This window comes from Cricetulus griseus, chromosome X (genome assembly GCF_003668045.3).
Source record: "Cricetulus griseus strain 17A/GY chromosome X, alternate assembly CriGri-PICRH-1.0, whole genome shotgun sequence".
Taxonomy (NCBI): domain Eukaryota; kingdom Metazoa; phylum Chordata; class Mammalia; order Rodentia; family Cricetidae; genus Cricetulus; species Cricetulus griseus.
Genome location: NC_048604.1, coordinates 101,987,581 through 102,015,321, shown reverse-complemented (window position 1 = coordinate 102,015,321; position 27,741 = coordinate 101,987,581). Strand labels below are relative to the sequence as shown.

At 41.8% G+C, this 27,741-nt stretch overlaps 1 protein-coding gene across 1 annotated transcript; it reads left to right on the top strand.

The window, feature by feature from the left end:
* Nucleotides 1-5,011: 5,011 nt before the first annotated feature.
* On the top strand, nt 5,012-8,095 carry Tlr8 (toll like receptor 8). The gene has a single exon (XM_035449840.1). The coding sequence runs from the start codon at nt 5,012-5,014 to the stop codon at nt 8,093-8,095; it is 3,084 nt and encodes a 1,027-aa protein (XP_035305731.1).
* The last annotated feature ends 19,646 nt before the right edge of the window (nt 8,096-27,741 follow it).

The following is a 27,741-nucleotide window of genomic DNA, read 5'->3' as shown; positions in this document are numbered from 1 at the left end:
TTGTTTGGTGCTTGCAAGAGAACAGATGCAATCAGTGTGCAGATCATGCACAGAAAATAGAAAAGAGAAAAGCTATGAAACTACTTCCAGAGTAATGACAGCTGCTTTTTGGTAGACAGAGGGGAAGTTAAGCAGTTTTCTTTCTTTCTGTTGTTATTTTTTCAGTAGTGTTTATGATTCATGGGCTTTCCTTAAATAAATGAGTTTCGGTTTTCTCCAGTTGACCAAGGCAACACACAGGAAATCCTTAGAGCCCTGCAGCTCCATCCTTCTCTTCAGTGATTTTAGACTGTCAGCTTAAGGTATGACTGTGCAGAAAGCTTTTTGGACCAATTATCCTGGTAGTGACATCCCCTGAACCATTATTTTTTATACTCTCACTTTCATGTTTAGCCAAGTGTCAGAAACTCAAGTGTTCAAACAGCAGAAATACATGCTTTTCACTGTTTCACAAGTCCAAAATCCACATGATAGTGGCAGACATAAATCCTTTGTAGGGCATCTGAAGAGAAACCTAAGAAAGGACAGGGGCACTAGGAAGCTCAGTGCTCAAGATAAATAATCTCTTTGTGCTATCGTTAACAACAAACCAGGGACAGGAGAAATTGTTCAAGTAATTAAAAACATGCATTGCAGCCAGGCAATGATGGTGCATGCCTTTAATCCCAGCACTCAGGAGGCAGAGGCAGGTGGATCTCTGTGAGTTCAAGGCCAGCCTGGTCTACAGAGTGAGTTCCAGGAAATCCATGGCTGTTACACAGAGAAACGCTATCTTGAAAATCCAAAAAACAAAAACAAAAACAACAAGAACAAAAACAAAAACAAAAGCACGCATTGCTCTTGTAGAGGATCGATAGTTCAATTCCCAGCACGCAAATAGGGTAGCTCACAACCACCTGTAACTCCAGCTCTAGGAGATCTGATATCCTGTTCTGGCCTCCCGGGACACCTGTACTCACATACACTTTACCCCCCCACACACACACACACAAGTATACATAATTTAAAATAAAAATAAACCTTAAAAAAAGAAACTACAAATCAGGCCAGGTGTCATGCCATGCAAATGTAATCCTGGCATTCAGGAAGCTAAGGAGGATCATGAGTTCAAGACCAGTCTGTGCTACAGCATGAGAACCTGTCTCAAAGCAAAAAGAAAATAAAAAAAAATTCAGTGGGGAAGTGTCAGCCCTCAATCCATATCAGTTTGTGTGAAGACAGTTCTGTTGGAACTTCAGCCAGACTGAGGGGAGCAAGTGAGGCCTTGCTCTTTTTGTCCATCATGGATTTTCATCAACCAAGTTTTGTTTCCAAGGTCTCCTATCATTTTGCAGTTATGGCATGTGTCTCCCTAGCCTCACCTTGATCCAGGCCTACTTTCCCAAAGTGAGTCCATGCAGCTTCCCACCTGGGGTACTGAAGTGGATGATCATTAGTGAGACAGATGCCAGAGTTCCCAGAGTTGAGCCTGGAATGGGCATGGTTCCTGTGCTCCACCAACAGAGCATTCTTTGACCCTCCATCCCTGCTGTTCCCTCCATGGTAGTTCATTCCGGCCTTGACATTTCTCTAAGGCTCCTGGATTTCACCATTCCAGACTGTAAGTCTGGTAAGGGGTAGAACAAGAACAGTCTAATACACACACACACACACACACACACACACACACACACACACACACACACACACACACACACACACAACGGGGGTTTGCATGCTTATATGTCTTGACTGTCCATCACTTCCATTCAGTGTCTATAAAAGCCAGAGGAAGGTGTTGAATCCCCTGGAACTGGAGTTAGAAACAGTTAGGAGCTGCTATGTGGGTTCTGGGTATTTAATCCAGGTCCTCTGGAAGAACAAACAGTGTTCTTAACAATTGGGCCCTCTCTCCACTTCCTAGTCTAACTTCTTATTCAGCCTCCAACCAATCCACTGGCCTGCCTCCCCCGAGATGCCTATGCTTCCCTACTCCCAAGCCTTCCCAGGATTCTATGGTGCAAACTATTCCATGGAATTACCCCATCTCTGTTTGTGTCTGCCTCTGTTTGTCTCTATCATTTGATGCACTTTTCAAATTTCAGCTATTTGAAACTTGTCTTGGTGCCATTTTAGAAGACTGGTGTTAGAAACTTCAGGCTACTCCCTCAGTTCCATTCATTTCCACGACCCATAATTCATACTCAGGTACTTTAGACTGTGCAAGAAACTGCTTTCCTCCTGAAGGAACATTGAACAACTCTCCATAGACTCCTCTGTCAGTAACAGTGGTTCATAGAGCTTTTCATGTTGAATTGTTCTACTTGTATGAAATTATATTTGAAACTAGGTGTGGAAATCTTAATTTGAGGAAGTGGGTCCACAGTAGATGGAGCTTGGTCTCTTGATTCACCAAGGGTGTCTTACCCATCACCAGCTCTATTAGTTTGCAAAGGATTTAAAATATCTGGGATTCACATTTTACCATGACACATGTTTCCCATAGTCCCTTTACAAATTAATGTTTTTTTTTTAATTTTGTAGTTAAAAGTTGTAATGGGAACCTTGCCAGCACTCTCTCAATTAGATGATCAAGGTCTGCATCAACTAGGAATGTCATGTTGATAGCATGTAGTCTTGGTCTTACTAGTACACATTGTACTTCTATGATGTCTTTCTTCCAAAACTTATAACCTCAGTCTAATCATAACAAAAATGTCATGTAAGTCCAACAGAAGGACCTTCTACATAACACTCTGTCTTCTCATCTTTACTATCTTCCTATCTAATGTTATATCTAACTTTCTAACTTTCAGTAGATAGGCATCAAATAAGTTGGTATTTTCATTGATTTTTTTTCAGTGTTGAGTTTGAAAACAGTTCCTGAAATGAAATACACACCCAATAAATATTTGCTCAATGAATGATTATAAAAATTGTCTTATATTTTTTCATTGCTACACAATATTCTGTGCTAGCACTACAACTGGCCTTCTATCCATAGACATTTAGATTTTCCAATCTTTTACTCTTGCTAAAAGTTTTGCTTAGAACATCTTTCTATGTAGATATTGGCATGTGTAGCTATCTATGTCTTCCTGATCTATATCTGGAATTAAAATTTCCGATTCTAAGTATACATTTCTAGTTTTTGAAAGGTGTTGAAAAATGCTGTCTATCTTAGATGTAGCATTAACTTCTATTTCTACCAGCAAAATGTAAGACTTCTTGTTTTACAACATGTTGAGCTGTGCAATAGATTTTATTTAAAACTGGGATCAGTACAATTTATTGAGTGAGACTGAATGATTTTTCTATACTTAAAAAGTACTCACAGGGGTGGGAGAGATGGGTCAGTGGTTGACAGAACTCTTCCAGACTGCCCAGATTCAATTCCCATCACCTATATAGTGGCTCACAACCAACAGTAGCTCTAGTTTCAGGGGACCCAATGCCCTCTTCTGACTTCCTAAGGTATCAGGCACACATGGTGCACAGACATACATGCAGCCAAAACATCTATACACATAAACATCTACTCACATTTAGTTTTTAATGTTAATATATTATGGTCTGCTCTCTATTGGGTTGCATTCATAAGAGGATCCTACACAATGAGAACCTATTAAATATAAATGGACAGATGAAACAGATCAGCAAGCCTAAAAATGGATCCAAATGTGCAAGAAAGTTATAGGTGGGACACTGAGCATAGCAAAGCAGGGATCAAGTGATTCATCAAGTGATTCCAAAATAACTGTGTTTCCATTTAGAAAAGAATAATTTGACGAGTGATGGTAGCCCATGCCTGCAATCCCAGCACTTGGGAAGCACAGGCAGGTGGATCTCTGAGTTCAAGATCAGCTGGTCTACAGAGCATGTTGTAGGACAGCCAGAGCTACACAGAAAAACCTTGTCTCAAAAAACAGAAAGAAAAGAATAAGGGTTTACCTCTCACACTTTATGCCAAAACAGTTCTAGTGGAGATATTTTAATGTGAAAAAAAATGAAATCACAAATTTAACAGGGAAAATGTTAAGAAAATTGTTTTTTCTTCATTTTTTATTTTTTGAAGAAAATTGTTCTTTATAGCAATTGTGGTTTATAGCAATGTAAAGAACTATGAGAAAATGATATGTATCATCACTACAGAGGAACAGAAAAAGCAGAAGAAATTATTGCAAGAACTATGGAAAGCAGATGATGACTTTGACTTAGGTGTCTTGGATGATACAGGTGTTGAGTTCTTCTTGGGAACTGGACAAAGTTTTATCAAGAGTTATGCCATAAAGGGCTGCTGAAACAACTCAGTGCAAAAAGCACTTGCTGTGTTGTGTGAGGACCCAAGTTCAGAGCCCCAGAAGCCACATATAAACTGGGCAAGTGTGGTAGCCTACCTGTAATCCCAACTCTTGGGAGACTGACACAATGGATCTCTGGGGCAAGCTAACTATCTAGACTAGTCAAACTGGTAAGCCCTGTGTTTCATGAGAGATCTCATCTCAGTAAATAAAGTGGGCAGTGATTGAGGAAGAAAATTTGTGTCAGTATCTGACTTCCACATGCATGCATGCATACTAATACACACATGTCCACATACATGCACCTACATGCATGCATGCACACTACACATGCAAAAGAATAGTTAAACAAATCGTTTGTTGCTATATATATATATATATATATATATATATATATATTGTATTACCCATAGCCATGCTTCATCTCAGACTCAGTGTGGTGTGTGTGTGTGGTGGGGGGGGCATCTTGATTAATGACTCTTTAAAAGCTTCCTGTCATCATATCCCAGGGAGTTTCATATTTAACATTTTTAGCACCCTGGAAGCTAAAAACATACAAATATTCTGTTGCAAATATACTCTTCTGACGCAATGTATTGAACTATTTGTAGCATTTCACAAGTCAACTCTCATATAAGTATGATGGAACACTGCTAATTTCGCCAAGCAACACCCAGCCAATGTTGCCACTCTAATGCTGTGCTTCCACTTTTGCTTTTCTTTAGGAAAACATGTCCCTTCAGTCGTGGATTCTGACCTACTTTTGCCTGCTCACCTCTGGAACCAGTGAGTTCTTCAAAGTAAATTATTCCCGAAGCTATCCCTGTGATGAGAAAAGGAAAAATGACCTTGTGCTTGCAGAATGCAATGATCGTCGACTACAAGAAGTTCCCCCAACTATAGGCAAATATGTGACAGAAATAGACCTGTCTCACAATTCCATCATGCATGTAACAAACGAGTCCTTTCGAGAGCTGCAAAACCTCACTAAAATAAATCTGAACCACAATGCCAATCAACAGCACCCAAATGAAAATAAAAATGGTATGAATATTACAAATGGGGCATTCCTTGACCTAACAAATCTAAAGGTGTTACTGCTTGAAGACAACCAGTTATACTCCATGCCTGCTGGCTTGCCTGAGTCTTTGACAGAACTCAGCCTAATTCAAAACAATATAGTTATGGTAACTAAAAACAACACTTTGGGGCTTAGCAACTTAGAAAGACTCTATTTGGGCTGGAACTGCTATTTTTATTGTAATCAAAACTTTAGCGTGGAAGACGGAGCCTTTGAAGCCCTTACACACTTGAAGGTGCTCTCATTATCTTTCAACAGGCTTGTCCACGTGCCTTCCAAACTACCAAACTCCCTAACAAAACTTTTTCTGAGCAATGCCAAGATCATGAATATCACTGAGGATGACTTCAAGGGACTGGAGCATTTAACATTACTAGATTTGAGTGGAAACTGTCCAAGGTGTTTCAATGCCCCCTTTAATTGCACACCTTGCCACGGAAACCGTTCCATCCACATACATCCTCTTGCTTTTCAAAGTCTCACCCAACTTCTCTATCTAAACCTCTCCAGCACTTCCCTCACGTGGATTCCATCCACCTGGTTCAATAATCTGACAAATCTGAAGGAACTCCATCTTGAATTCAACTATTTACTGCAGGAAATTGCCTCAGGAGAATTTTTAACAAAACTACCCAATTTACAAATCCTTGATCTATCTTTCAACTTTCAACATACAAAATATTTACAATCGATTACTATTTCCCCAAACTTCTCTATGCTTCATTCTCTCAAGAAATTGCACTTAAAGGGCTATGTATTCCGAGAGCTTAAACAGGAACATTTCAAACCCCTCCAGAGTCTTCCAAACTTAACGACTATCAACTTGGGCATTAACTTTATCAGGAAAATTGATTTTAAAGTTTTCCAAGATTTTCCCAACCTGAAAGTTATTTATTTGTCAGAAAACCGTATATCACCCAGAGAAGACAGTACAGATGGCTCCTCTTTGCCATATCATATCCGTAAACGTCGCTCAATGACCCCGGAGTTTGATCCACACTCGAATTTTTATCATAGCACAAAACCTTTAATAAGGCCACAGTGTACTACTTATGGCAAAGCCTTGGATTTAAGTTTGAACAATATTTTTGTTATTGGGAAAAATCAATTTGAAGGTTTTCAGGACATTGCCTGCTTAAATCTGTCCTTCAATGCCAACAGTCAAGTGTTGAATGGCACAGAATTCTCAGCCATGCCCCACATCAAATATTTGGATTTATCCAACAACAGACTAGACTTTGATGATAACAAGGCTTTCAATGAACTTCACAACCTAGAAGTGCTTGACCTGAGCCACAACGCACACTATTTCAGTATAGCAGGGGTAACACACCGTCTAGGATTTATCCAGAACTTAATAAGTCTCAAGGTGTTAAACCTGAGCTACAATGGCATTTACACTCTCACAGATGACAAAGAGCTGAAAAGCATGTCCCTGAAAGAATTGGTTTTCAGTGGAAACCGCCTTGACCTTTTGTGGAATGCGGATGATAAGAGCTACTGGACCATTTTTAGAAGTCTCTGGAATCTGACACGCCTGGACTTATCTTACAATAACCTTCAGCAAATCCCAAACGAAGCATTCCTCAGCTTGCCCCAGAGCCTCAGAGAGTTACATATCAATAGTAACAGGTTGCGTTTCTTTAATTGGACATCCCTCCAGCATTTTCCTCGGCTCTATTTGCTGGACTTACGGAAAAACGAGCTGTATTTTCTAACCAATTGCCTATCTAAGTTTACGAAGTCCCTGAAGATACTGCTGCTGAGCCACAATAAGTTTGCTCACCTGCCCTCTGGCTTCCTCTCTGAAGCCAGTAGTCTAGTGCACCTGGATCTAAGTTTCAATGTGATAAGGATGATCAATAAGTCCTCCCTGCAAACCAAGACAAAAACAAACTTGTCTGTTCTGGAACTAAGTGGGAACCATTTTGACTGCACGTGCGACATAAGTGATTTTCGAAGCTGGATAGATGAAAATGTGCATATTACAATTCCTAGGTTGGTAGATGCTATTTGTACCAGTCCTGGGGATCAAAAAGGGCAGAGTATCATGCATCTAGAGCTCATGACTTGTCTTTCAGATACCATTGCAGCCATTCTGTTTTCCCTCACATTCCTTATCACATCCACAGTTATGTTGTCTGCCCTGGTTCACCATCTGTTTTACTGGGATGTTTGGTTCATCTATCACATGTGTTCAGCTAAGTTAAGAGGCTACAGGTCTTTGGACACATCCCGAACTTTCTATGATGCTTACATTTCTTATGACACCAAAGATGTATCTGTTACAGACTGGGTAATAAATGATCTGCGTTACCACCTTGAAGAAAGTGAAGACAAAAATGTCCTCCTTTGCTTAGAGGAGAGGGATTGGGATCCGGGGTTAGCTATTATTGATAACCTCATGCAGAGCATAAACCAGAGCAAGAAAACGATCTTTGTTTTAACCAAAAAATACGCCAAGAGCTGGAACTTTAAAACAGCTTTTTACTTGGCCTTGCAGAGGCTGATGGATGAGAACATGGATGTGATTATCTTCATTCTCCTGGAGCCCGTGTTACAGTACTCACAGTACCTGAGGCTGCGACGGCGAATCTGTAAGAGCTCCATTCTCCAGTGGCCTGACAACCCCAAAGCAGAACACTTATTTTGGCAAAGTCTGAAAAACGTGGTCTTGACTGAAAATGATTCACGGTATAACAATTTGTACATTGATTCCATTAGGCAATACTAATGCTGGGAAATCATGACTCCATGCCATCATAAAAACACATAGCTTCTTTGCAGTGAACTGTGGTGAGTGCAGAGACTCATGGCCACTCGAGGTGATGAGAAAAAGTGGCAATTGCATACTCAGTGCTAAACAGGACTCTTGTTTGAGCTCCTCTAAGGGTGAGGTGGCTTTGTGGAAGAGGGGGCTGCAAGAGTATATGCACTGGAAGACATGGAGAAGAGCTGAAAATGCTGTCTTCTGGGCATGACACAGTCACTGCAAACATGATCTCATAGCAACTATGGTTGCCTGCAGTGGGCCTGCATAAAAGTACTGAACATGAGAAAGGGTCTTGTAAGGAAGTGGGTAGGTAGGTTGGCAGGAGTTGGGGAGAGAGAGGACAAGGTTGGCATGAGAGTAACTAAAATGCATGGGGTTTCTCTCAGAAACCTCACTCTGAAATCTACTTCCAAGCAATTGTCCTCAAGATTCAGTTTCTCCTGAGTGTTAGCCAAAAACTGTTCTCAGCTGCCTGCTCTATGGACTTCTCTCCTACGGCAGCTTGCTTCATCAAAGCCAACAAGAGGGGACACAGAGGTCTATAGCAAGAGTAGCCAGTCTTTTGGAAGCTAATCAGGTAAATGCTAGCATACCAGTGCAGCAGTATTCTATTTGATAAAAGTCAACCACAGAGTCTACCAGCTCCAGGCAACAAGTACCTCAGGTCCAGGGAAAGCTACTGAAAACCAGGATAACAGAATTAGGAGGACCTCAGATAAGAGAAAATAGTTTGACCAAGATAAATGATTGTCTGAGAGTCAGTCATTAACCATTCTTGGACTGAAATTCAGGGACAGCCTGCCATCTTTATCACAAATTATCAATACCAGAGAGTTAGATCATATGGTCAATCTTAGCAGGTAGCCTATTATACCTACTTTTCAAGTCCTAAGAACATTTGCTACTATAACTTGCCATTAGGATACTGGTGAAATTGATGTTATAGGCATGGCTATGGGGTTATATTACATTGTGATTGCATTAAACTTTCGTTTACAATGACTTTTTAAAATATTTTTTGAGATTATAATATAATTACATCAATTCCTCCTTCTTTTTCCTCCCTCCAAACCTTCTCACGTACTCCCCTCTGACTTTTACAAACATTGCCTACAATATTTACTTTTAAGGTTTTGATGCGACTTAAAATCTGAAAAGGATAATTTTCAAATTCCTTTTATTTCTTAACCAGTTTTAAGGCATCCATTGAAATGAAAAGCTTTTGGAGTATTTGTTAATTACCATTGGTGTACATCTTAAATGAATGATTACTATTTCTTCATTTTACATGACAAATGTGTAGTAATTCTATAATAGGAAACCAGAATTGTAATATAGAAGTTGTCATCTGCATGGATTATTTTTGAGATTACTTTTTTGAAAAATCTTCTGGAAAAATCCATATGGAAGCAGTTTTCATATTAAGATAATTATTATAGAGAAATTAATTCTATTTTATTTGAGTCTCAGAAGAAAAAGATCCAAAGTGTCTATTAGTATCTTTTATTAATTCTCCTGAACAGAACAAGTTTGACAGTCTCACTACATCTAAAATCCTCTTGCTTCTTTTGGTCAGTCTATAGCATCCTCTGTCCTTCATCAGCATAAAGTATCTCATGACATTTGTATGTGAACAACTGGAGATTATACAAATATAAGAACATAAGGCCTGAGAAGAAAATTCCCTTGGAAAAGTGTGCTTGCTGCATGAGGACTCACAGGAGTTCTCATAACACTAGTAAAAAAAAGTCAGGGCTGGCAGGGGAGGGGAGTGAAAGAGGACTTAATGGCCATCCAGCCTATCATAATCAGGGGATTCCTAGGTCTCAGTGAATGACCTTCACTTAACATGTCAAGGTAGATGATATCCGAGAAGAACGACACTGAAGTTGTCTCCACATACACTTACATACATGAACATATTCAACTACACGGCAGGGGGGGTGATAACATTAACTTCTTCATAACTGATAAAAGGCTGTTCTTATAGTCCCTAATAGTTTTGATTTTTTTTAAAAAAAAAGTTAAGTAGACATGGTTTCAGTAGTGTTACTGTTATATCTGAATGGGAAGTGTCCCCCACAGACCCTTGTGTTTGAACAGTCGGTCCTCAGTTGGTGGTGCTGTTTGGGGAGGTTGTGGAACCCTCTGGACACAAGGCTTAGATAATAATCATAGAACTATGAGGATGGGGCTTATGACTTTTAGTGTGACCCAGTTCCGGCTTTGGTTCTCTGCTTTGGACTACTACTAACATGCAGCAACTAGCTGCCTCATGCCCCAGCTGAGATCCCTCCCACTGTCACATCTTCTCCCACCAAGACCAGCTGTTATTGGCTCCAACCATGCTCCACTGTAAACCCTTTGTCCCTTAAGTTACCTCTTGGTGGGCTTTTGCTCATAGATACGAGGACCATAACCAATGCAGGAAGTCAGGAAGGATCACTAGGAAGCATATGCTCTTTGGAAGCAGTCCGTTGACAGAATCAAGACTTCAGGAGAGTGACAAGCAGCTTTACTTTCTCCTTAACAAATGTACTCAGAAACTGAAGAGAGTGGATTCAGTGCTTGATGAAATGGTTCCAAAATTCCCTGATTCCTCATTCAAGTTTTTGATTTGAGAAATTCAGACTTGACATTTGTTGATGAAAAAGTTGCCATTGCTCTGATTTTTGTTATTAATTTCAAATCATATATGCTAGTACTTAAAAATGGTTTGTAAATTTTCAAATGTCATATCGGTATACACAATGAATCATAAACCTTTACACGACCCATCCTTTGCTTCACAGTTAGGTTGTTATAACACAGAGATCCAATAATACAGAATTTTATTTCTCTGCACCAAACATATTAGTTACTTTTCTTGTTGCTGTGGCAGAATACCCCATGAAAACAACTTAAAGAAGGAAGTGTTCATTTTGGCTGACAGTTTGAGGGAATAGTCATGGTGTGGCAGGAGCTTGAAGAAGGTTTTTATATTGTGTCTGCAGTCAGGAAGCAGAGAGAAATGAATGCTGATAATAAGTCATTCTCTTTTTTATTCAGTCCAGAATCTCAGGCCAGGGTCTGGTGTCATTCAGTTAAGGTGGGCCTTTTCACCTCAGTTAACCTAATCTAGATAACTCCCTCCATAGACATAGCCAGAAGCTAACCTAATTCAGAAACTCTCTTACAGGCATCCCCCTGAGGTCTGACTTCTGGGAAATTCTAGATTCTTCAAGTAGACAATCAACATTAACCATCACACCCAGCATTGATTGACCCAATAAAGACAGTTGAAGTTAATATCAAGGCTCTACTATGTGTGGATGCCCAAGTTTCCTTGCTCTTGTTATACTGCTGTCCCCTAGGGAATTAACATCATCTGCCTGACCTGTGATGACTTACCACTACAACTAGATTCAATTCAAAATGTCCCCACACAGCGTGGCAAGGAATCAAAATAAAAAAAACCTACAAAAGTGGAGTCATAATGTCCAAACTCACCCTTGGCATGTTGTCTTTGTCCACTTTCCATTGGTGAAGGCCTAATTGGCTCTACTTAACTGGTGAAAGAAAAGAAATACAGATTTAGAATACTACTAAGAGTTTCTGCCACAACTTCTAGTTTTCAGTGCACACCAAAACCTTTATCTCTTCTTCAACCATAAAAGAAAAACCCAGAACACATCTCCTTTTGTTTTGCTCTGGGCTTGCAATATTTCACAAAGTGTATACTTTCTAAAATTTTTTAAAAATTATTTATTTTTATTTTATGTGTTTGAGTGTTTTGCTAGCATGTGTGTGTATGCACCATGTGGGTGGTGGATACTGAACCTGAAACTGTGCAAGAGCAACACAGGCTTGGAACCACTGAACCATCTCTCTAGCCCCTCCAACTTTTCAACAAGCGTATAGCATTTCTTTTAAGAAATGTATCATAAGGTATTTTCCCAGTCTTTTACTGCTGAACATTTGGATTGTTTCCAATATTTTGTCATTGGAAATAATCACATAATACTTATGGCTTTGTGTTTCTATGCACATGTTGATAGAGGAAAATAAGTTTAGAACAATGACACTTAAGGAATTATCTGAAGCACTGACCTGCAAACTGAATATTTCTAGTTTGTAATGAGGTAAATACAGAAATTGTGGAGTTTCTATCAAATCAATGTGGTCATGACATCCATGATCAGTGATTTTTGGCAGGTTGGAAAGTTTGTCTAAATCGTACATTCTACCACAGATATGTGCCTTAGTCAATTTTCTGTTGCTATAATCAAAACATGATTCTAAAGAAGAGAGGGTCATGTGGGCTTGTTGACACAGAAAGTTTTCACCTCAAAGCTAATAAATACTCTTGAGCCAAATCTGAGTAACCATGGTCCAGGAACACAGGCTCCAGCTGCCCAGAAAGATGTGTTCCAATATGGAAATAGTTGCATTAGATTTTCTTAGTTTCAGGACAAAGAAAGCCATACATCAAGGAATTTAGCAAATACATTGTTGGGTACCAGAGGAAGGTGGGTTGCAGCAAAACAGGGAAACATCTGGTACAAGTTTAAGATGCTATACAGCACCATTCTAAGCTTTTGGATTGGTGGGAGCTAGTGATCCAATAAGAATGCATTTCAAAGGTCTTAATAATCATGCAGGTGTCAAATATCTGGGTGGGAAATGAGTAGTTTTCTAAGGGACTGAAAACACCCCAAGATAATTTGGCTCTGGTCTGAACATTTTAACATCCCATAATCAGGACATGCAGTCACTTGGTCTTGCAGACCCTTTAACACAAGTGTGTCTTTTCTGTTTTCTGGGAACTTCAGCTTCATGGTTCTGGATACAGGGAAGTGCTAGAGCAGGTGGCAAGAGCTTCATGCTGCCTTGGCTCATGGTGAAAAGTGAAAGAGCAAGTACAGGAGACAAGACACATGTAGCAGCTTCGCTTCCTAACAACCCACTCTCGAAAAAGTGAGACCTCACTCATGGGAGAAAGCCATGAAAGTCAAGGGTTCATTCACAAGAGCTCTTCTCACACACCCTACACACTTCCCACAAGGCCTCACCTCCCAACATTGCTATACTAAGGAAGTAGGGTTCAAACATATATTCATGTCCTTCTGATTGCATAAAATGTGTTCATTCCATATTAATTGTCCCAGTCTTAAAAGATTCTAGCATTGACTCAAAAGTCCCAACTCTCATGTGAGACTTGAAGCAGTTTCCTTCCAGTTTCAAATCTATGAAATCAAAACTAGTGATCTACTTCTGACAGGCAACAGTGGGTTAGAGATAGAGCAGATAGGCCCCTTCCTGAAGGGAGAATGCAACCAAGAGGAAGGAGTAACTGACCCCAAGCAAATCTAAGCCCAGAAAGGTTGACATCATCTCTTAAAACTGAAAGATCAACTTTCATTCCAGGTACCGCTCTCTGGATACATTGGAACAAAGAGGTGGATTCCTCTGGCTACAGATAATCCTGCCTCTGTGGATTTGTGAGGCTCAGTTCATGTAGCTGCTGTCTTCTGTCAGAGCTACACATTGGTGTTTGCAGCTTTCCCAGTATGCTGTCCTATGCTCTGCGTGCTCTGTCTTGGGGGTTGGGGATACCAGCAGGAGAGATAGTATTCCCACAACTCTCAGAGGCATTGCTCTAGTGGGGATCCCCTGTGGTATTTCCAGCCCCGCATCAGGTTTCTGCCTCGTCTGCCAAGTACTCCACTAGATCCTTTGTCATCTAAGAGGGGGCTGCCAAGCCTCTGTGGCTCTTGGATTCTGCACACCTGCAGAATGAGAAGGAGCAGCAGCACATGTGAATTGCTGAGTTTATTGCTTGTGCACCCTTGAGTGATGATTGAGTTGCACACGAACCCACCTAAACTACAGCTGAAAACCAGGGGTCAGAGGCCAAGGGAACCCTGGGCAGTGAACCTATTCTGCCCTTTAAGGCTCTAATGTTGCTGGGATGGGAGGGACAACCAGAAAGTCCTCTGAAATGCCTTTGTCTCTGACTCATGGTACCTGGCTCTCTTCCAGTCCTGCTGATCTCCATACTAACTGATTGCTTGCCAATACTCCAACAGAACATTTGGGGTTTGTTTGTTTTATGTAAGGCTGCAAATTGTCCATTTTTAATAGTCTGCTATCTTTTAATTATAATTGTAATTACGTCTTAGGTCAGTTTTCCCACACTCACCTTACTGTAAGCAGTTGTATTAGTTACTTTACTCTGAATACCAAACAAGAAACATCTTAGGGGAGAAAGGATTTCCCTGAATTTATAATTTGACTCAATTTCCCAGAATTTATAATTTGACTCACGGCGATTAGGAAGGAAGGCTTGAAATGACAGCAGAAGCTTGAGGCAGAAAGAGAGAGAGAGAGAGAGAGAGAGAGAGAGAGAGCCTGGTGTGATGTTCAGCTCCATCTCTCCTTTTGATTCCATCCAGGATTCCAACCCAAGAAATGTTACCCATCATAGTTGGCTGTAGCTTCCCTCCTCCGTGAATCTAGTGTTGAAACTCCCTCATAGACATGCCCAGAAGTTTGTCTCTTGGGTGATTCTACCATCAAGTTGATTGTCAATGGTTAAAGGTATGGTACAGCTGCTTCAGCCCTTTCCTGTTTAGATATTTCAGTCCCTCAAATATTTTAGCCATCCTCCTTAAGCTCCACCTCTGAAGGTCAGGTGTGCTGATGTGTGTCGGTAATCCCGGTACTCTGGAGACAGAGAGCCTAGAGGGCTGCTGCACATTTGAGGTCAGCCTGGTATACATAGGCCCTGCTTCACATGATATGGCAGACTTTGAAGACCCACCATGGAGGCCTCACCCTCCCTGGGGAGCAGAAAGGGGGTAGGATAGGGAGCCGGTGGGGGGTAAGGGAGGAGGGGATGGAGAGGGAACTAGTATTGACATGTAAAACAAGCTTGTTTCTAATTTAAATTTAAAAAGGGGAAAAAGGCAGTTAGGTGGTATAAACCTTTAATCCCAGCCAGCACTCTGTAGGCAGAGGCAGGTGGATCTGTGAGTTCGAGGCCAGCCTGGTCTAAAGAGGGAGTTCCAGGACAGTCTCCAAACCTACAGAGAAACCCTGTCTCAAAAAACCAAAAAAAGGGGGGGGAAGATCCCCAGGGGGGAAAGAAAGAAAGAAAGAAAGAAAGAAAGAAAGAAAGAAAGAAAGAAAGAAAGAAATTCTACCCTTCCAGCAGCTCAGACACAAAGGCATGGGCATAATGCAACCAAATTATTTGCAACTGTGTAATAAGAATAACCCTTATTCTAGCTCCAAATAAGACTCCATCTAACCCTCTAAGATCTCACCCAAATGGAGTTTATTTGTCCATGTTTCTGTCAGCATTCTGGTCATAACCAGTTGCAACTCATTCCTTGACCAGTGTAGAGGAATTGCAGTTGAATTTAAGATTCAACAGACACAGGGGGATCAAGACAATGCTGCTCAAGAGTCTTTTACTGGGCATCTTTCAAGATTGTGTTCCAAGATGTCTCTGGGTTCAAAGGAGGGACAGAGAAACAATGCTAAACATACAGAGTGTTTCTCATCACTGTCACCAGATGTGCTGCGGATACAGAAGGTCACATAGCCAAATGGGGGCTGTTTGCATAACACCCTTGAGTGAGATAAGCTAGATTACTGAGAAGGGAGAGGAAACATCTTGCCTGTGGCATTCCATGGGCAGGCCAAGGCATTCCTACCAGAGGAGTACATAATGTTCTATGGGAACCTGATTCAGACAGCAGAATAGCATAGGAAAGTAAAGTCTGTTATAGGCAGGTTACAATAACCACCCTCTTGACCTAGGGAACCCTCATCAGAATTGCTATTAATGCTGTGTTTGTGGCCTTCTAGGATTTGCTTTGTCTTCTCCAAATTCCACACTTCTTAACATGACCTACTTCCAAAACCACGTCCATGTCTACAGGTATATTTATATCGATGCCTGATTCTTGGTATCAATCGTGTGTCTCGGTTTGATTTCTGTTACTGTAACACAATACCTGAGGCTAGGGAATTCAAAATAAAAGAAGCTTTTTAGCTTATTGTTTCAGAGGCTAGGAAGCCCAAGATCAGTGACCAGAATTAGTGAGAGTTTCATGTTGCCTCCACTCAAAGTAGAAAGCAGAAGAGCTGACAGGAGTGTGTACAAGAGGCTAAAACATGTAGAAACAAAAGGCAAAAATGCTAGGCAGTGGTGGTGCACACCTTTAATCTCAGCACTCAGGAGGCAGAGGCAGGTAGATCTCTGTGAGTCTGAGGCTAGCCTGGTCTACAGAGCTAGTTCCTGTTATACAAGGAAACTCTGTCTCGAAAAGCCAAAAGGGGGGAAGCAAAAAATAAAGGGGCTAAAAGTAAAATACAAATCTCAATTAGAGCCTAACTCTTAAAGGCTCCTAGAACCTCATCCAAAATACCCAGTCACAGGAAGGACAATAGGTGCTAGCAAATGTACTACCTAGCAAGATAATGAGCTGCCCAATTCTTATCTATTTAAATATGCCCCCACACAAACAATACAGGAAGCAAGGCTAGGTAACTTCTCCTAACTGCCACAGCAGGACCTCACTGAGGACTCTCCTGCTGTGTTTGATTCTTTATTAAGCTTTTATAACAATCTGTGATGATGATAAATACACTGATACCTGCACCTTCAGCTCCGTGCTTCTACCAGGACACCTGTTTTCAACAAAACCAATCCAATCCTGCATGAATGAGAAGTCACTTACATGAGAACACTCTAGACCTCACCTCTATAATCTAAACTCTTCACTACTGAACCCCACCTCCCAATGCTGCCTTATTTTGATATCAAGGTTCCAACACCACACACTTAGGGTCATCTGAGAACTCCTGATTTAACAATATGCTCAGGCCTTCACTGTCAGTATTCTTGAACTGAAAGCCATAACATTGTCCCCTATTTAAACCAAGGAAAGTCAAAACCAGTCTCTTCATCTCTGGCAATGAGATAAAGGAAGAGGGGATTAGAAAACCTTTAACACTTATTTAGCAATCCATTGTCTCCCTCCTTATTCCCAGTGGCAAGTAAGTTGATTTGTCTAGGGCACTACAGAGCATCACCAATCTTGGGTGCTATAATGTTCATTCCACAAGGCTTAGTGTCTGGGCAAGAATCACTTGTATTCTTACCTGACTATTGGGCTGTGGTTCAAAGCAAGCACAGTATAGGTCAAGAGGAGTTCGAGAGTATGTATCATAAAATAGAAGTTAGTACATGGATTACTGTGCAGGGGAGACAGCCTGATGGTCCATATACACATGTGTAGAATGCCAATGAGTCTGGATTCCGACTTGTGGAAGGCTAGCATTGGCTTCCTCAAGTAGTTCACAGGTCCTGTGACATTATTCAAAGCTCCATTGCCCCAAAGTTAATTCCACAGCGTGCTACAAATGCTGTAAATGACAAATATTCCTTGAAGCACAAATAATAAAAACCCAGAGACAGATATTGGCATTCAAGCTGAAGATCAGAGAGGCAAAGCAGCCAAGCCACCAGAGAGCTCTTACCTCTCCTAAGGCTGGGGAGATCCTGTCCTCAATATGGCTGGAGACAAATTGCCAGCTCTGAGACCCTGTTTCTGTCTTATATACCTCTCTTATACTGGGATTAAAGGTATGCACCACCATCACCTGGCCCCTATAGCTAACTAGTACAGCTGCTGGGATTAAAGGTGTGTACCATCACCACCTGGCCTATATGACTGCGGCTGGCTTTGCCTTTCTGATCTTCAGGTAAGCTTTATTAGATTATAAACAATATATCACAATGGTTCCTTTCAAAAATATCCTAAAATTAGAACTACAATACAATCCACATATACCACTCCAGGGTATATAATCAAAGGACTCTCTGTGAGCATTCACAAAGATACTCAAATATCCGTGTTTAGTGCAACAACAACAGAGAAATGAATAAGGAAAAGGAGGTACATACACACAGTGGAGTGATCCAGTCATGATCAAGAATGAAGTAATTGCATTTATGAGAAAAAAAATGAATGAAGAGAGAAGAAAAGTGTGAAATTCAGAAAGACAAACATATTTCATTTTCTCTTATTTGTGAAGTATGTGCATATTTCCTGGGCTGCATATATGTATAAAGTAGAAAGGGCAAATGCCTGGAGAAAAAAAAGGGACCTAAAGGGAGAGAGAAGGGACAAAGAGAATAATAGGGCAGAAGCATGACAAGTTTGCATATTCTTGTTCATATGTGGAACGTGTGTGTGATAAAGAAAACTCTTCTTCAGTGCAACAGGCTTGGGAAACACTTGGTTATCAGATAGTTCTAGTTTGCACTGTGATCCCCAAAAGAGAACCGAACCATACAGCTTCCCTAAACATTCAAAGTTTGTGGATTTTAAAAAAATGGTTTGCAAGGTGTATACTGAAACCAAGAGTTTCTCTTTCGAAATGCTGATTTAAAGACCCAATGGAGAGCCACTTCACCTGGTAAGCCCTTGAAAATGTTCCCAAGTGTGTGGAGATGCTCACTATTCTGCTATGCATGCTTGTGTTTTTAAAACAGAAAAAAATTAAACCCTCAGGCCGCATTTCTTGCACTGTTCATTTTCCACTGATAGGTTTCTTGATCAGAACATACTAGCTTTCCAGAGGGAACATTATTTCAAAGAGGCAGGTGACAACAAAGTGGATCATACTTCAAATGTCAATAATAATGAAAGAGTAACCATGATAGATTCTTCTTTTGATGTTACCTCAAGTAACATCATTAGAATCATTAGCCATAGACTGGAGAAATCCAGCACTTCACACAAATAGAAAATAGACCTAATACTTCCTTCCACGGACTAGACTAACCTTTGCTGGGACTGAAAAATAAGTCTGTGGTGACTTATTAGGGAATAGTGTACTTTCAAAGATATTGAATCCTGGGGGAATAACTGAAGCAACTTGTTAATGGTCTTGAAAGCATTTCCCCCTTTGAAACAGTAAACCTGGTCCAACTAAAGCTGGATGCTCTGGAGATATTATTTACATTGAAAAACAACATGAAATATGTATACAAATATACCAAATATTCATATGGACAAGTGTCTACCTGTGTATGGAGATGGCAATCATTACCTGCCTGGTAAGTATAAATGGAAGGAATAATACTTCAAAGAATGAAATAAGAGGGGTGTAGAAATGGCTCAGTAGTTAAGAGCACTTGCTACTCTTGAAGAGGATGAGAGTTTGGTTTCCAGCATGCATATGGCAGCTTTCAGTCATCTGTGATTTCAGTTCCAGTGGATCTGATGCTCTTTTCTGGCCTCTGTGGGCACCAGGCACATACATTGTGCACAGGCATACATGAAGGCAAAAGCTATATACATAAACTAAATTAATAGTAATAATAATAAATGTGAAGAATGAATGAAGAACATGGGGTAGCAATAGTCTATTTCTACATAAAAGTTTTAGTTGTATGTGCACATGTATGTTCATGCGTGTGTGCACATGTGTTCACATGAATGTGGAGGCCAGAGGACATTTGAGTTGTAGAAGCAGACAAGCCCAGGGTCATAAGCATTGACATGTTGGCTTTGAGGTGTTGGTGAGATATTTTAGGTGACTTTGTTACCATGGCACTGTTGACCTGTTAGATGGCATTCTTCTTTGCTGGGGGAAGGAAGCTGTCCTGTGCATTTTAGGATGTTCTACAGCATTTGAGTCTTGCTGTTGCATTGCCAGTAGGGTCCTCCTTTTTTTCCAGTTTGTGTACAATACATAGAAGAAAAGCATACACTAAATTCTTGGCATGGAAGTCTGTATCTGATGGGCTATATGAGAGTTGCCTCCTTTTGCCTTAAAACTTGTAAAAACCACAAAGAGGGCCATTGTCTCTTTCCACCAAAGTGGCTACTTTGACTAGGGGAGAGAAGGAGAAAGTCGCTGGTGGTGACATGTGGATGCTTCGGAAGATGCAATTTCTACTAGTCTGGATGGATCCTGGGGACTGCTGTTTTCACATCCAGTCAGGGGAGCTCGCACTAACGGTCACCCCACATGAACTGAAAACTCTCTAAGCAGCATAAAGGCCTTTGTAAAGGCCACATCTGCAGTAAAAAGGGTGGGTGATAAACTTCTCAGGCTCAGGACTCAGTCAAGGGCCTCCTCGGGTACACCACATACCTGCATTTTTCCCATGGACGATAGATACGACTTTACAAAACTTAGAGGGGGCTGGGGCCGTAGCTCAGTCGGTAGAGGCCTGCCTAGAATGCACAAAGACCTATGTTCCATCCCCAGCATCCCATACACTAGATGTGGTGGCCCAGGCCAGTCATCTTAGCACTTGGGAGGTGGAGGCAGGAGGATCGGAAGCTCAAGGTCGTCTTCAGAGTGAGGTAGAGGTCATCCTGAGCTACATGAGATCCTTGTCTCCAAACAAACAGATTCACATAAATATGGACGAAAGGCAAGGTACACTACCATCAGATCAGAGTGTCTCCCTCTCACGGCTACCTCATTTGATATATTGGAAGGGGTCCTTTTGCCTACAGAGACTATGGTAAAATGGAGCAACAGCATAGGGTATTCAGGCTTTATGTACTAGAGAGACCTTGCCACTCTCACGAATCGATACCGAGTACTGCCAGAAGATGGCAGTAAAGGTCCGTCTGGAGTTCTGCCTTTGGGCTAGCCCGCAGCACAGGGTGTGGTATCTTCTTTGTTGATTTTGAAACCTGGCCCCTCACCTGCCTAAGAAATCTGATTAAAAGCCAAATTCCCTATGAATCTGAGCACTCCTAAACAGAACGCTGTTTGGGAACCTCGCCCTACATGGTAAGATATGCAGTCTACGTGGAATCAATTCATACCTTAACAAGTAAACTCAAATGCAAATTTTCTATTGGCTCCCGGTGATGTCACTTGCTGTGGCTGGGAGGCTGGGAGAACTGGTTTTCTAGGTGTGGGGAACCTTTGTTCTCCGCAACACCCACCTGGAACCCTGGGGCCTCTTGTGAAGCCAGGGCCTTCGCACGGTAACTAAATACAGTACACTGCTTTGCCCCAGCACACCCAGAACGCCTAAGAAATGCAAGTGAAAAGCAAGGGGTTAGGCAAATTCACTGAGCAGCAATGGGGTTTCACCTTGGCTTCATAGGACTCGATCCCAGGGAGCTTTAAGCCACTCACTTTAAACCCGTTCTGTCCCCAGGTCCTGGCAGCCAGGTCCTGGGTTGTTTCTGAGAAGCCCCTGAGTAGTTCCAGGCATTCTGTCTCGGCTCCTGGGTTCATTAAATCCTCTCACCCACTAACCATTTTAGATTCGTTACACCTCGGGCACATTTAAAGCGAACCGCAAACTTTAACAAGGCAGTGTTTGGCAGGGTTAGAAGAATAGAAGCCTGATTGCTATACGGTATCAAGCAAAGACCTTTTCTCTACCCCATCCTCCAAGGTCCCAAACTGCCACGATTTACATTGTTCCCAAAAGGTCAGCTTGATATTTGCTTTGTCCCTTTTGTGAAAGAAGCACTTGTGTCTGATTGTCTTCAAAGAGCTGCAGGTTGTCGAAAAGGAAGTCAGGCAGCGTGGGTTTTGGGGGGGGGGGCGTGGAGTTGTTTTCTTTAACTTTGTAGGACCCCATTTGTTTACATCCAATCCCTTTAAACCTCCACAGCTGAGGGTGGAGAATTCATGGTTTTCATACGCTGCTGGAACTTCATGCTTGATTTAGGACAAGTTAGCAGTGACCCAGGTGAGCCAGGTGAAGTGCCATTTCCCCTGGCCATACTGACAGTGTTTCTCCTCCACCTCTGATAGTGTAGTGGCTGCAGTTTCCCTGAGTAATTTAACTATAGCCTTCAGAGGTAGCCAGCGTTCAAAGAGTAGGGAATGGTTGTGTGGGTGTGGTAGAAAGCCCAAAGCTGGATGAGGGTACACTGAGCTCACCACACTGGGTGGTCACCCACTCAAAAGCTGGGTGAGCTTACTTATAGGACTTGTCACTACCTCGAAGTTTCTTTGTGCACCTCTGCTATCAAGGAAGGAAAAACATTCCCAGTGGTTTTTCTTAAAGGAGGGCTGCAGTGTGCTGAGAAATGGTGGGTGACTGACTGGTGGGGTGGGGAGTAACCCTGGTTGGTAGTGCTTGCCAACTTCCCTGTGTCTCAGCTCAGGTGCTCTCTCCTGGAGGGCCAGTCTCTTCCCTGCCCTATCTAGGCTGTGGCTTTCTTCATTGGCTCCCGTGCCTGCCTCTTAGCCTATGATTGTGATTCTGAACACCTTTCAGTCTCCCCACACCCACACACCCTTACGGATAAAACCAATACCTTTGTCAATTTTTGTTTGCATCTCTCTCCACCCACATACTTCTTCCTTCTCAAGATCACAGCAAAATTACTAGATTTTGGAATGTATGCTTGTGGGAATAAATGAAGGGGTGAATTAGCAACCGTAAGGCAGTGCCTCGCCACCAGGAATTGGGCACCAACCTCTTAATGCAGCCCAGCAATGTAAAGCATCTCCTTTGGGTAGACTACAGGCTACCCAGGCCCTCCTGCAATGCATCCTGGGATCTGGGATCTGCAAGGGAAAACAAGTCTGGCTGGCAGAAGCAGCCCTCCTGTCTGGCTGTCTGAAGCAGCCCAGAAGCACAGGGACCCAACTGTGCTTCTTTTCTTTTAGAATTCCTTCTTCGGGAAGGGAAATGGTGATGTATGAGTCTTAGGAACCGCAGACTCTGCTGCAGGCATCTTTGCTTTCAGTAAAGCTCCTAACTGGGTTGGGCCTTTAGACCGGTTGCTTACTTCCTCTTCTCATTTATCAAATGTGAGGAAACCCTGTGCTCGCTTGGCTTACTTCTAAGACGGATGGACAAGTAACAATAGGTGTGTGAGCAGGCTTTTGAGTCCTGCCACATAATACGGGGTCAGCAGATGTGCCCACGTGCTCAGAAGGGGCAGGGCCACTGGGAAAGTTCATATTCTCATGGGAAGTGAAAGTGAGTCACATCACTGTTTCTGTCATGTGACAGTTGTGGGACACAACTCACTGAGCTTTTGCTTCCTGGTGATAGGGTGACAGGCCAGGTGGTGGTTCCTACCTGTAAACTCCACCAATTGGGAGGCTGAAGTCTGCCTGAATTATGTAACTCGAGACCCTGTCAAAGAAAAGGAAGCAACACAAAGGCAGTGGGTGATAAGAGGCTCTATTTAGTAACCACTTCCATTGTCACTCACCCCTATCTAGCAGTACCCCTTCCAAGACCCCAGAATTTCAAGATGGCAGCAGCAACTTGATTTGTGTTGAATGGCACTGAGCATTTTGATGGATTTATGTATGCATACCTCTTTTGGGTGTATTTTTTTGTGAATTATCTTCTGAATTTGTTTTTGTTTTTGTTTTTATTACTGGACCTACATAATTTTTATTTAGAATATCTCCTTAGGTAGCACAAGCTATCCCATAAGAGCCCTTCCTGACTCAGTCTCACGAGTACTGAAATTATAGCAATGCACCCCCAGCTCTAATGGAGGTTGTACACTGTCATTCTTTTGATCACATTTTGGGTGAATTCTATATCTGATACACATTTGTAAATATTCCTTACTCCATATTTTTACAGTTTCTTACCAATGTCTTTTTAGGAGATGTATTTGATTTTGAAACTCAACTTTTCAATGTTTTCTTTTATGGGATGTGACTTCAGTAACATACTTAAAAAATATTTGCTACCTGCATGTGGTGGTATATTCTTGTAGTCCCAATATTTGGGAGGCTGTGGCAGGGAGATCAGAAGTTCCAGGCTAACCTGGGCTACACAGAGTAACCCTATGTCAAAAACAAATAAATGATACTACTCCCACACCCAGCCAAAGACAGAACTATTTGTCTAGTGTGCAGTCACAAAGATTTTCTCTTATGTTTACTTCTACAAGTTTTGTGGTTTTATGCTTATGTATGCAGTACACTTGTTTTTAAATTTTCTTTAAGAATGCTATACATGTGTACAATGAAATATCACATGTAGGCCCACTTTCTCCTCAAACTCCCCCACATCCTCCTCAATTGCTCCCCCTACCAACTTCATATTTTTTTCTTTAATAACTTACCAAGTCTAATTAGTGCTGCCCATATATATGGGTGTGGGACATTCACTAGAGCGTGGGAAATCTGCTTGAAGCCACATCCTAAAAGTGAGTGAGTCTTGCTCCCCCAGCAAATGTCTACTGCCAATAGTTTTTCAGTAAGAAGCAGAGCCTAGAGGTCTTCTACCCCACCTATAATGGAATTTCTTTCTGGCTTGATGTTGTCCAGGTCTTGTGCAGATGGCCACAGCTGCTGTGAGTTCATGAGGACACTAGTCGTGTCATGCCCAGGAGGCAGTATTTCACAGCTCTCCTCCTCATCTTCTACCGCTTACATTCTTTCTGCCTCCTCTTCCTTGATGCTCACTGCTTGAGTTTATTTTTTTATATATGGTATGGGATTGGATTGAGTTTATGAATAGTTATGTACCTTGGATTTCCTGAAAAATATTAAAAATAGTACATAATATTACAAAATAAGAATATCAAGATAGTGGCACCTTAATGTTATACCAAGCCTAGAGCCCTCCTAAGCTTGGACTCTAAGCCACTCTGGGGAAGAATGAACATATGTATCCTAGAAGTCTGGCTCCAGACTTCTATATTAATACCCTTTGGCTGCTTGGTAAACATTTGGGAAGTTGAAAGTAGGGTAATGCATCCCTAGACTAGAGAACAATGTGGAAATGGAGACATGTGGAGGAATTAGCAGGAAGGGACTCTAACCCCTTCTGGCTGAAGTGCTGCTTACTTAGAGGAAGTAGAAGTGCTGGCACACAGCACTGTCTGCAACCAGTGGCACCAGAAGTCCTTCTTTGTCGTGCTTCTTGGGGCAAGAAGTGCTGCTAAGTTCAGAAGCAGGGGGTGGCCTAAACACAAGTCAGGGAGGTAGCCCTAGGGGGCAGTGTGGAGCAGAGCTGGTTAGAGCATGGGCCCCTTGGAGTCAGTTGTTAGAAGAGCCTCCCAGGGGAGAAAGGAAGGAGGGAGAAGGGAACTGGGATTGTCATGTAATTTAATCTTGTTTGCAATTCAAATAAAAAATAATAAAAAGAATAATAAAAAGTTGAAAGAATTGTACACACACACACACACAAAAAGAAGAGCCACCCAGGGCTCAATGAAGCAGAGTGGAGTAAATATAGGAAAATGACACATGGGCACACATTGGAAGCAAACGAAAATGAGTTTGGCCTGTACTCTGGATATAGCAGATGGGGGAGAAAAGAACATTTATCATACATACTGCTGGCTTGCATCTTTGTTTGGGAGAACATCAAGCCTGTCTGGGGGTATCATCCATGACATACAGGCTATGTCTTTCACATGGTAATGGCAGTCACAGTCTTCTGGAAATAAAAAGTCTTTGGGAAGAAAACAAACAAAAAATAAAACAAAACAAAACACACACACACACACACACACACACACACACACACAAAACGTGTGCACACACACACATACATACAACACCAATTGAAGTTCCTTAAAAGAACAGATGTTAGTGGCCATAAACTCAGCCATTTCTCAATTTGGTTTTCCCCCCAAATATCCCCCTTTGATTTTCAGAGACATAATCAGTTCTCTGCTTCTGTTTCTTGCATATAATTATATCACATAATAACAATAACAATGGGAAATGCTGACAGAAACAAACAGTGCAATTAAGCAAAACAAAAATCAGAAAGAAAATTAACTTTGCAAATAGCTCCAAGATACTTTTCTCAAACTAGATAGGAGACAAGGGTGTAGAATATCATAAACCCAGCTGCCAGGGTTCAAGTCTCAGCTCCTGCTTTCTAGAATGTCCATGATTTGGGGCATGTAGGTAGCAAAGTTTCCTTCATAAAGCATGGGCCATCTCAATCATCATGCCATCTGTTTCTGAAGGTAAGACAAGAGATGGATGCTTTGACTAGCCTCCAGATACAGTAAGCAGACTGTAAATATCAGTCTTTTTCCTATTATCCAAGTTCACTACATTGATGTTTAGTGACAGTTATTTTCAGCAATATCTGTATATAAAACTATCACATTATTATCATAAATATTTATCGTTTTCCAAGGTGGATGGAAGACACCATGAATGTCAGGTTGGTTCCAAATGTTATGAGTGCCCTGGAAGCCTAGAAAGAAGAGTGCATAGGCTTTCTATACTGCTGTCGATGTTAACAAAGAGGATCTCTGGTAGTATGTGGGGAACCTGAGGCCACTCAAAAATAATCAGCAGACCCATGTCTATACCTTCATTTCAAAGAATCTCTCTAAATTAACAGGTCTCCCCTTCATAAATCAGTGTTCAAGTCCTGCAGGCTCAGTTCAGTTAGTTGCTTCATTTTCAGCAAGCATCATTGATTGTGGGTGGATGTTGATATTCCTTAGAGACACAGACTAGTGTTAAGACTGAGCCTACCATTGAGGAGACCCAGCCCCACATGAAGAGGGCAAACAAATCAACAACAAATAGCAACAAGGGGACAGCTATAAGCACAGAAGTTGGAGTGTGAGGACTGTCCCATGGTTTTCAATGCTCACTGAACACACACAAAATTGTTGTATTTTGTTTTATTAAACCTCAGTCAAAGAGACTGTAAGAGTTCATAAGGAAAGGAAGCAACTTGATCTGTTATCACATTGCCGGGTACACAGTGGGCACTTGGGAATGCTTTGCTGAATGAGACCATGAGGAGTTCAGAAACACGGCAAGGCTAAGACTATGCTTCTCTCTTGGAACCCATGAGCTTCCTTCCATCCTCCATGCCATCCGGCTGTACACTGCAGGGAAGTGGGAAATTATGGGTCAGAGGTGGGGAGGTAAAATGGCACCCCTTCCCTGGGGCCTCACTTGTTTTTTCAGCCTTCTCTCCTCCCCTGCACCACATGAGTCCCTCCCTTACAGCACTCTTCTTCAGCACCCCATTGGCACCCACTTGGGGGAGGCCTAGAAGAAGTCTGTGGAAACTTCCTTCTACATAAACGGCTGACTGAGAGGGCTGGCTGAGAGATGATGAAACCAAGGAAACCGCAGCCCCTCTCCTGCGGGGGCACCAGCCCAGAACCCTTCAGCTCAGCTTGGGACCTATTTCTGGCCTCATTGCTTGCTCAGAGTCCTTGTACAAATCACTTACCATATGCCTCATTTCCTCACTTATAGGTGAGATGCTGGCTGTCTAATGACACCCTTCTATGGTTTTCTGGGCCACAGGGCAAGAATGAGTTAACAGAAACAAACTAATGAAAAATGAACAAAACCGAACACTTGGATGAATGTGCCCTCATACAATGGTGCAGCCTTGTCACTGTTGCTTCTACTTCGAGAAAGCCCTCACAGAGTATTCAGACACACACACACACACACACACACACACACACACACACACACACACACACACACACACACACGCTAGAAAGCAGTTCAGCAAACGTAACATTGGGCTGCTAGCAGATGAAACTAGGATGTCTGAATGTGGTCTAGATGACTTAAAAAGTGGGTACCAAAGACATGTTCTAGAATGGAGTCAGATGCACAATGGTCGGAGGGTTCAT

Excerpts from the sequence above, each read along its gene's own strand:
- Tlr8 (XM_035449840.1), top strand. The coding sequence starts at position 5,012 with ATGTCCCTTCAGTCGTGGATTCTGACCTACTTTTGCCTGCTCACCTCT.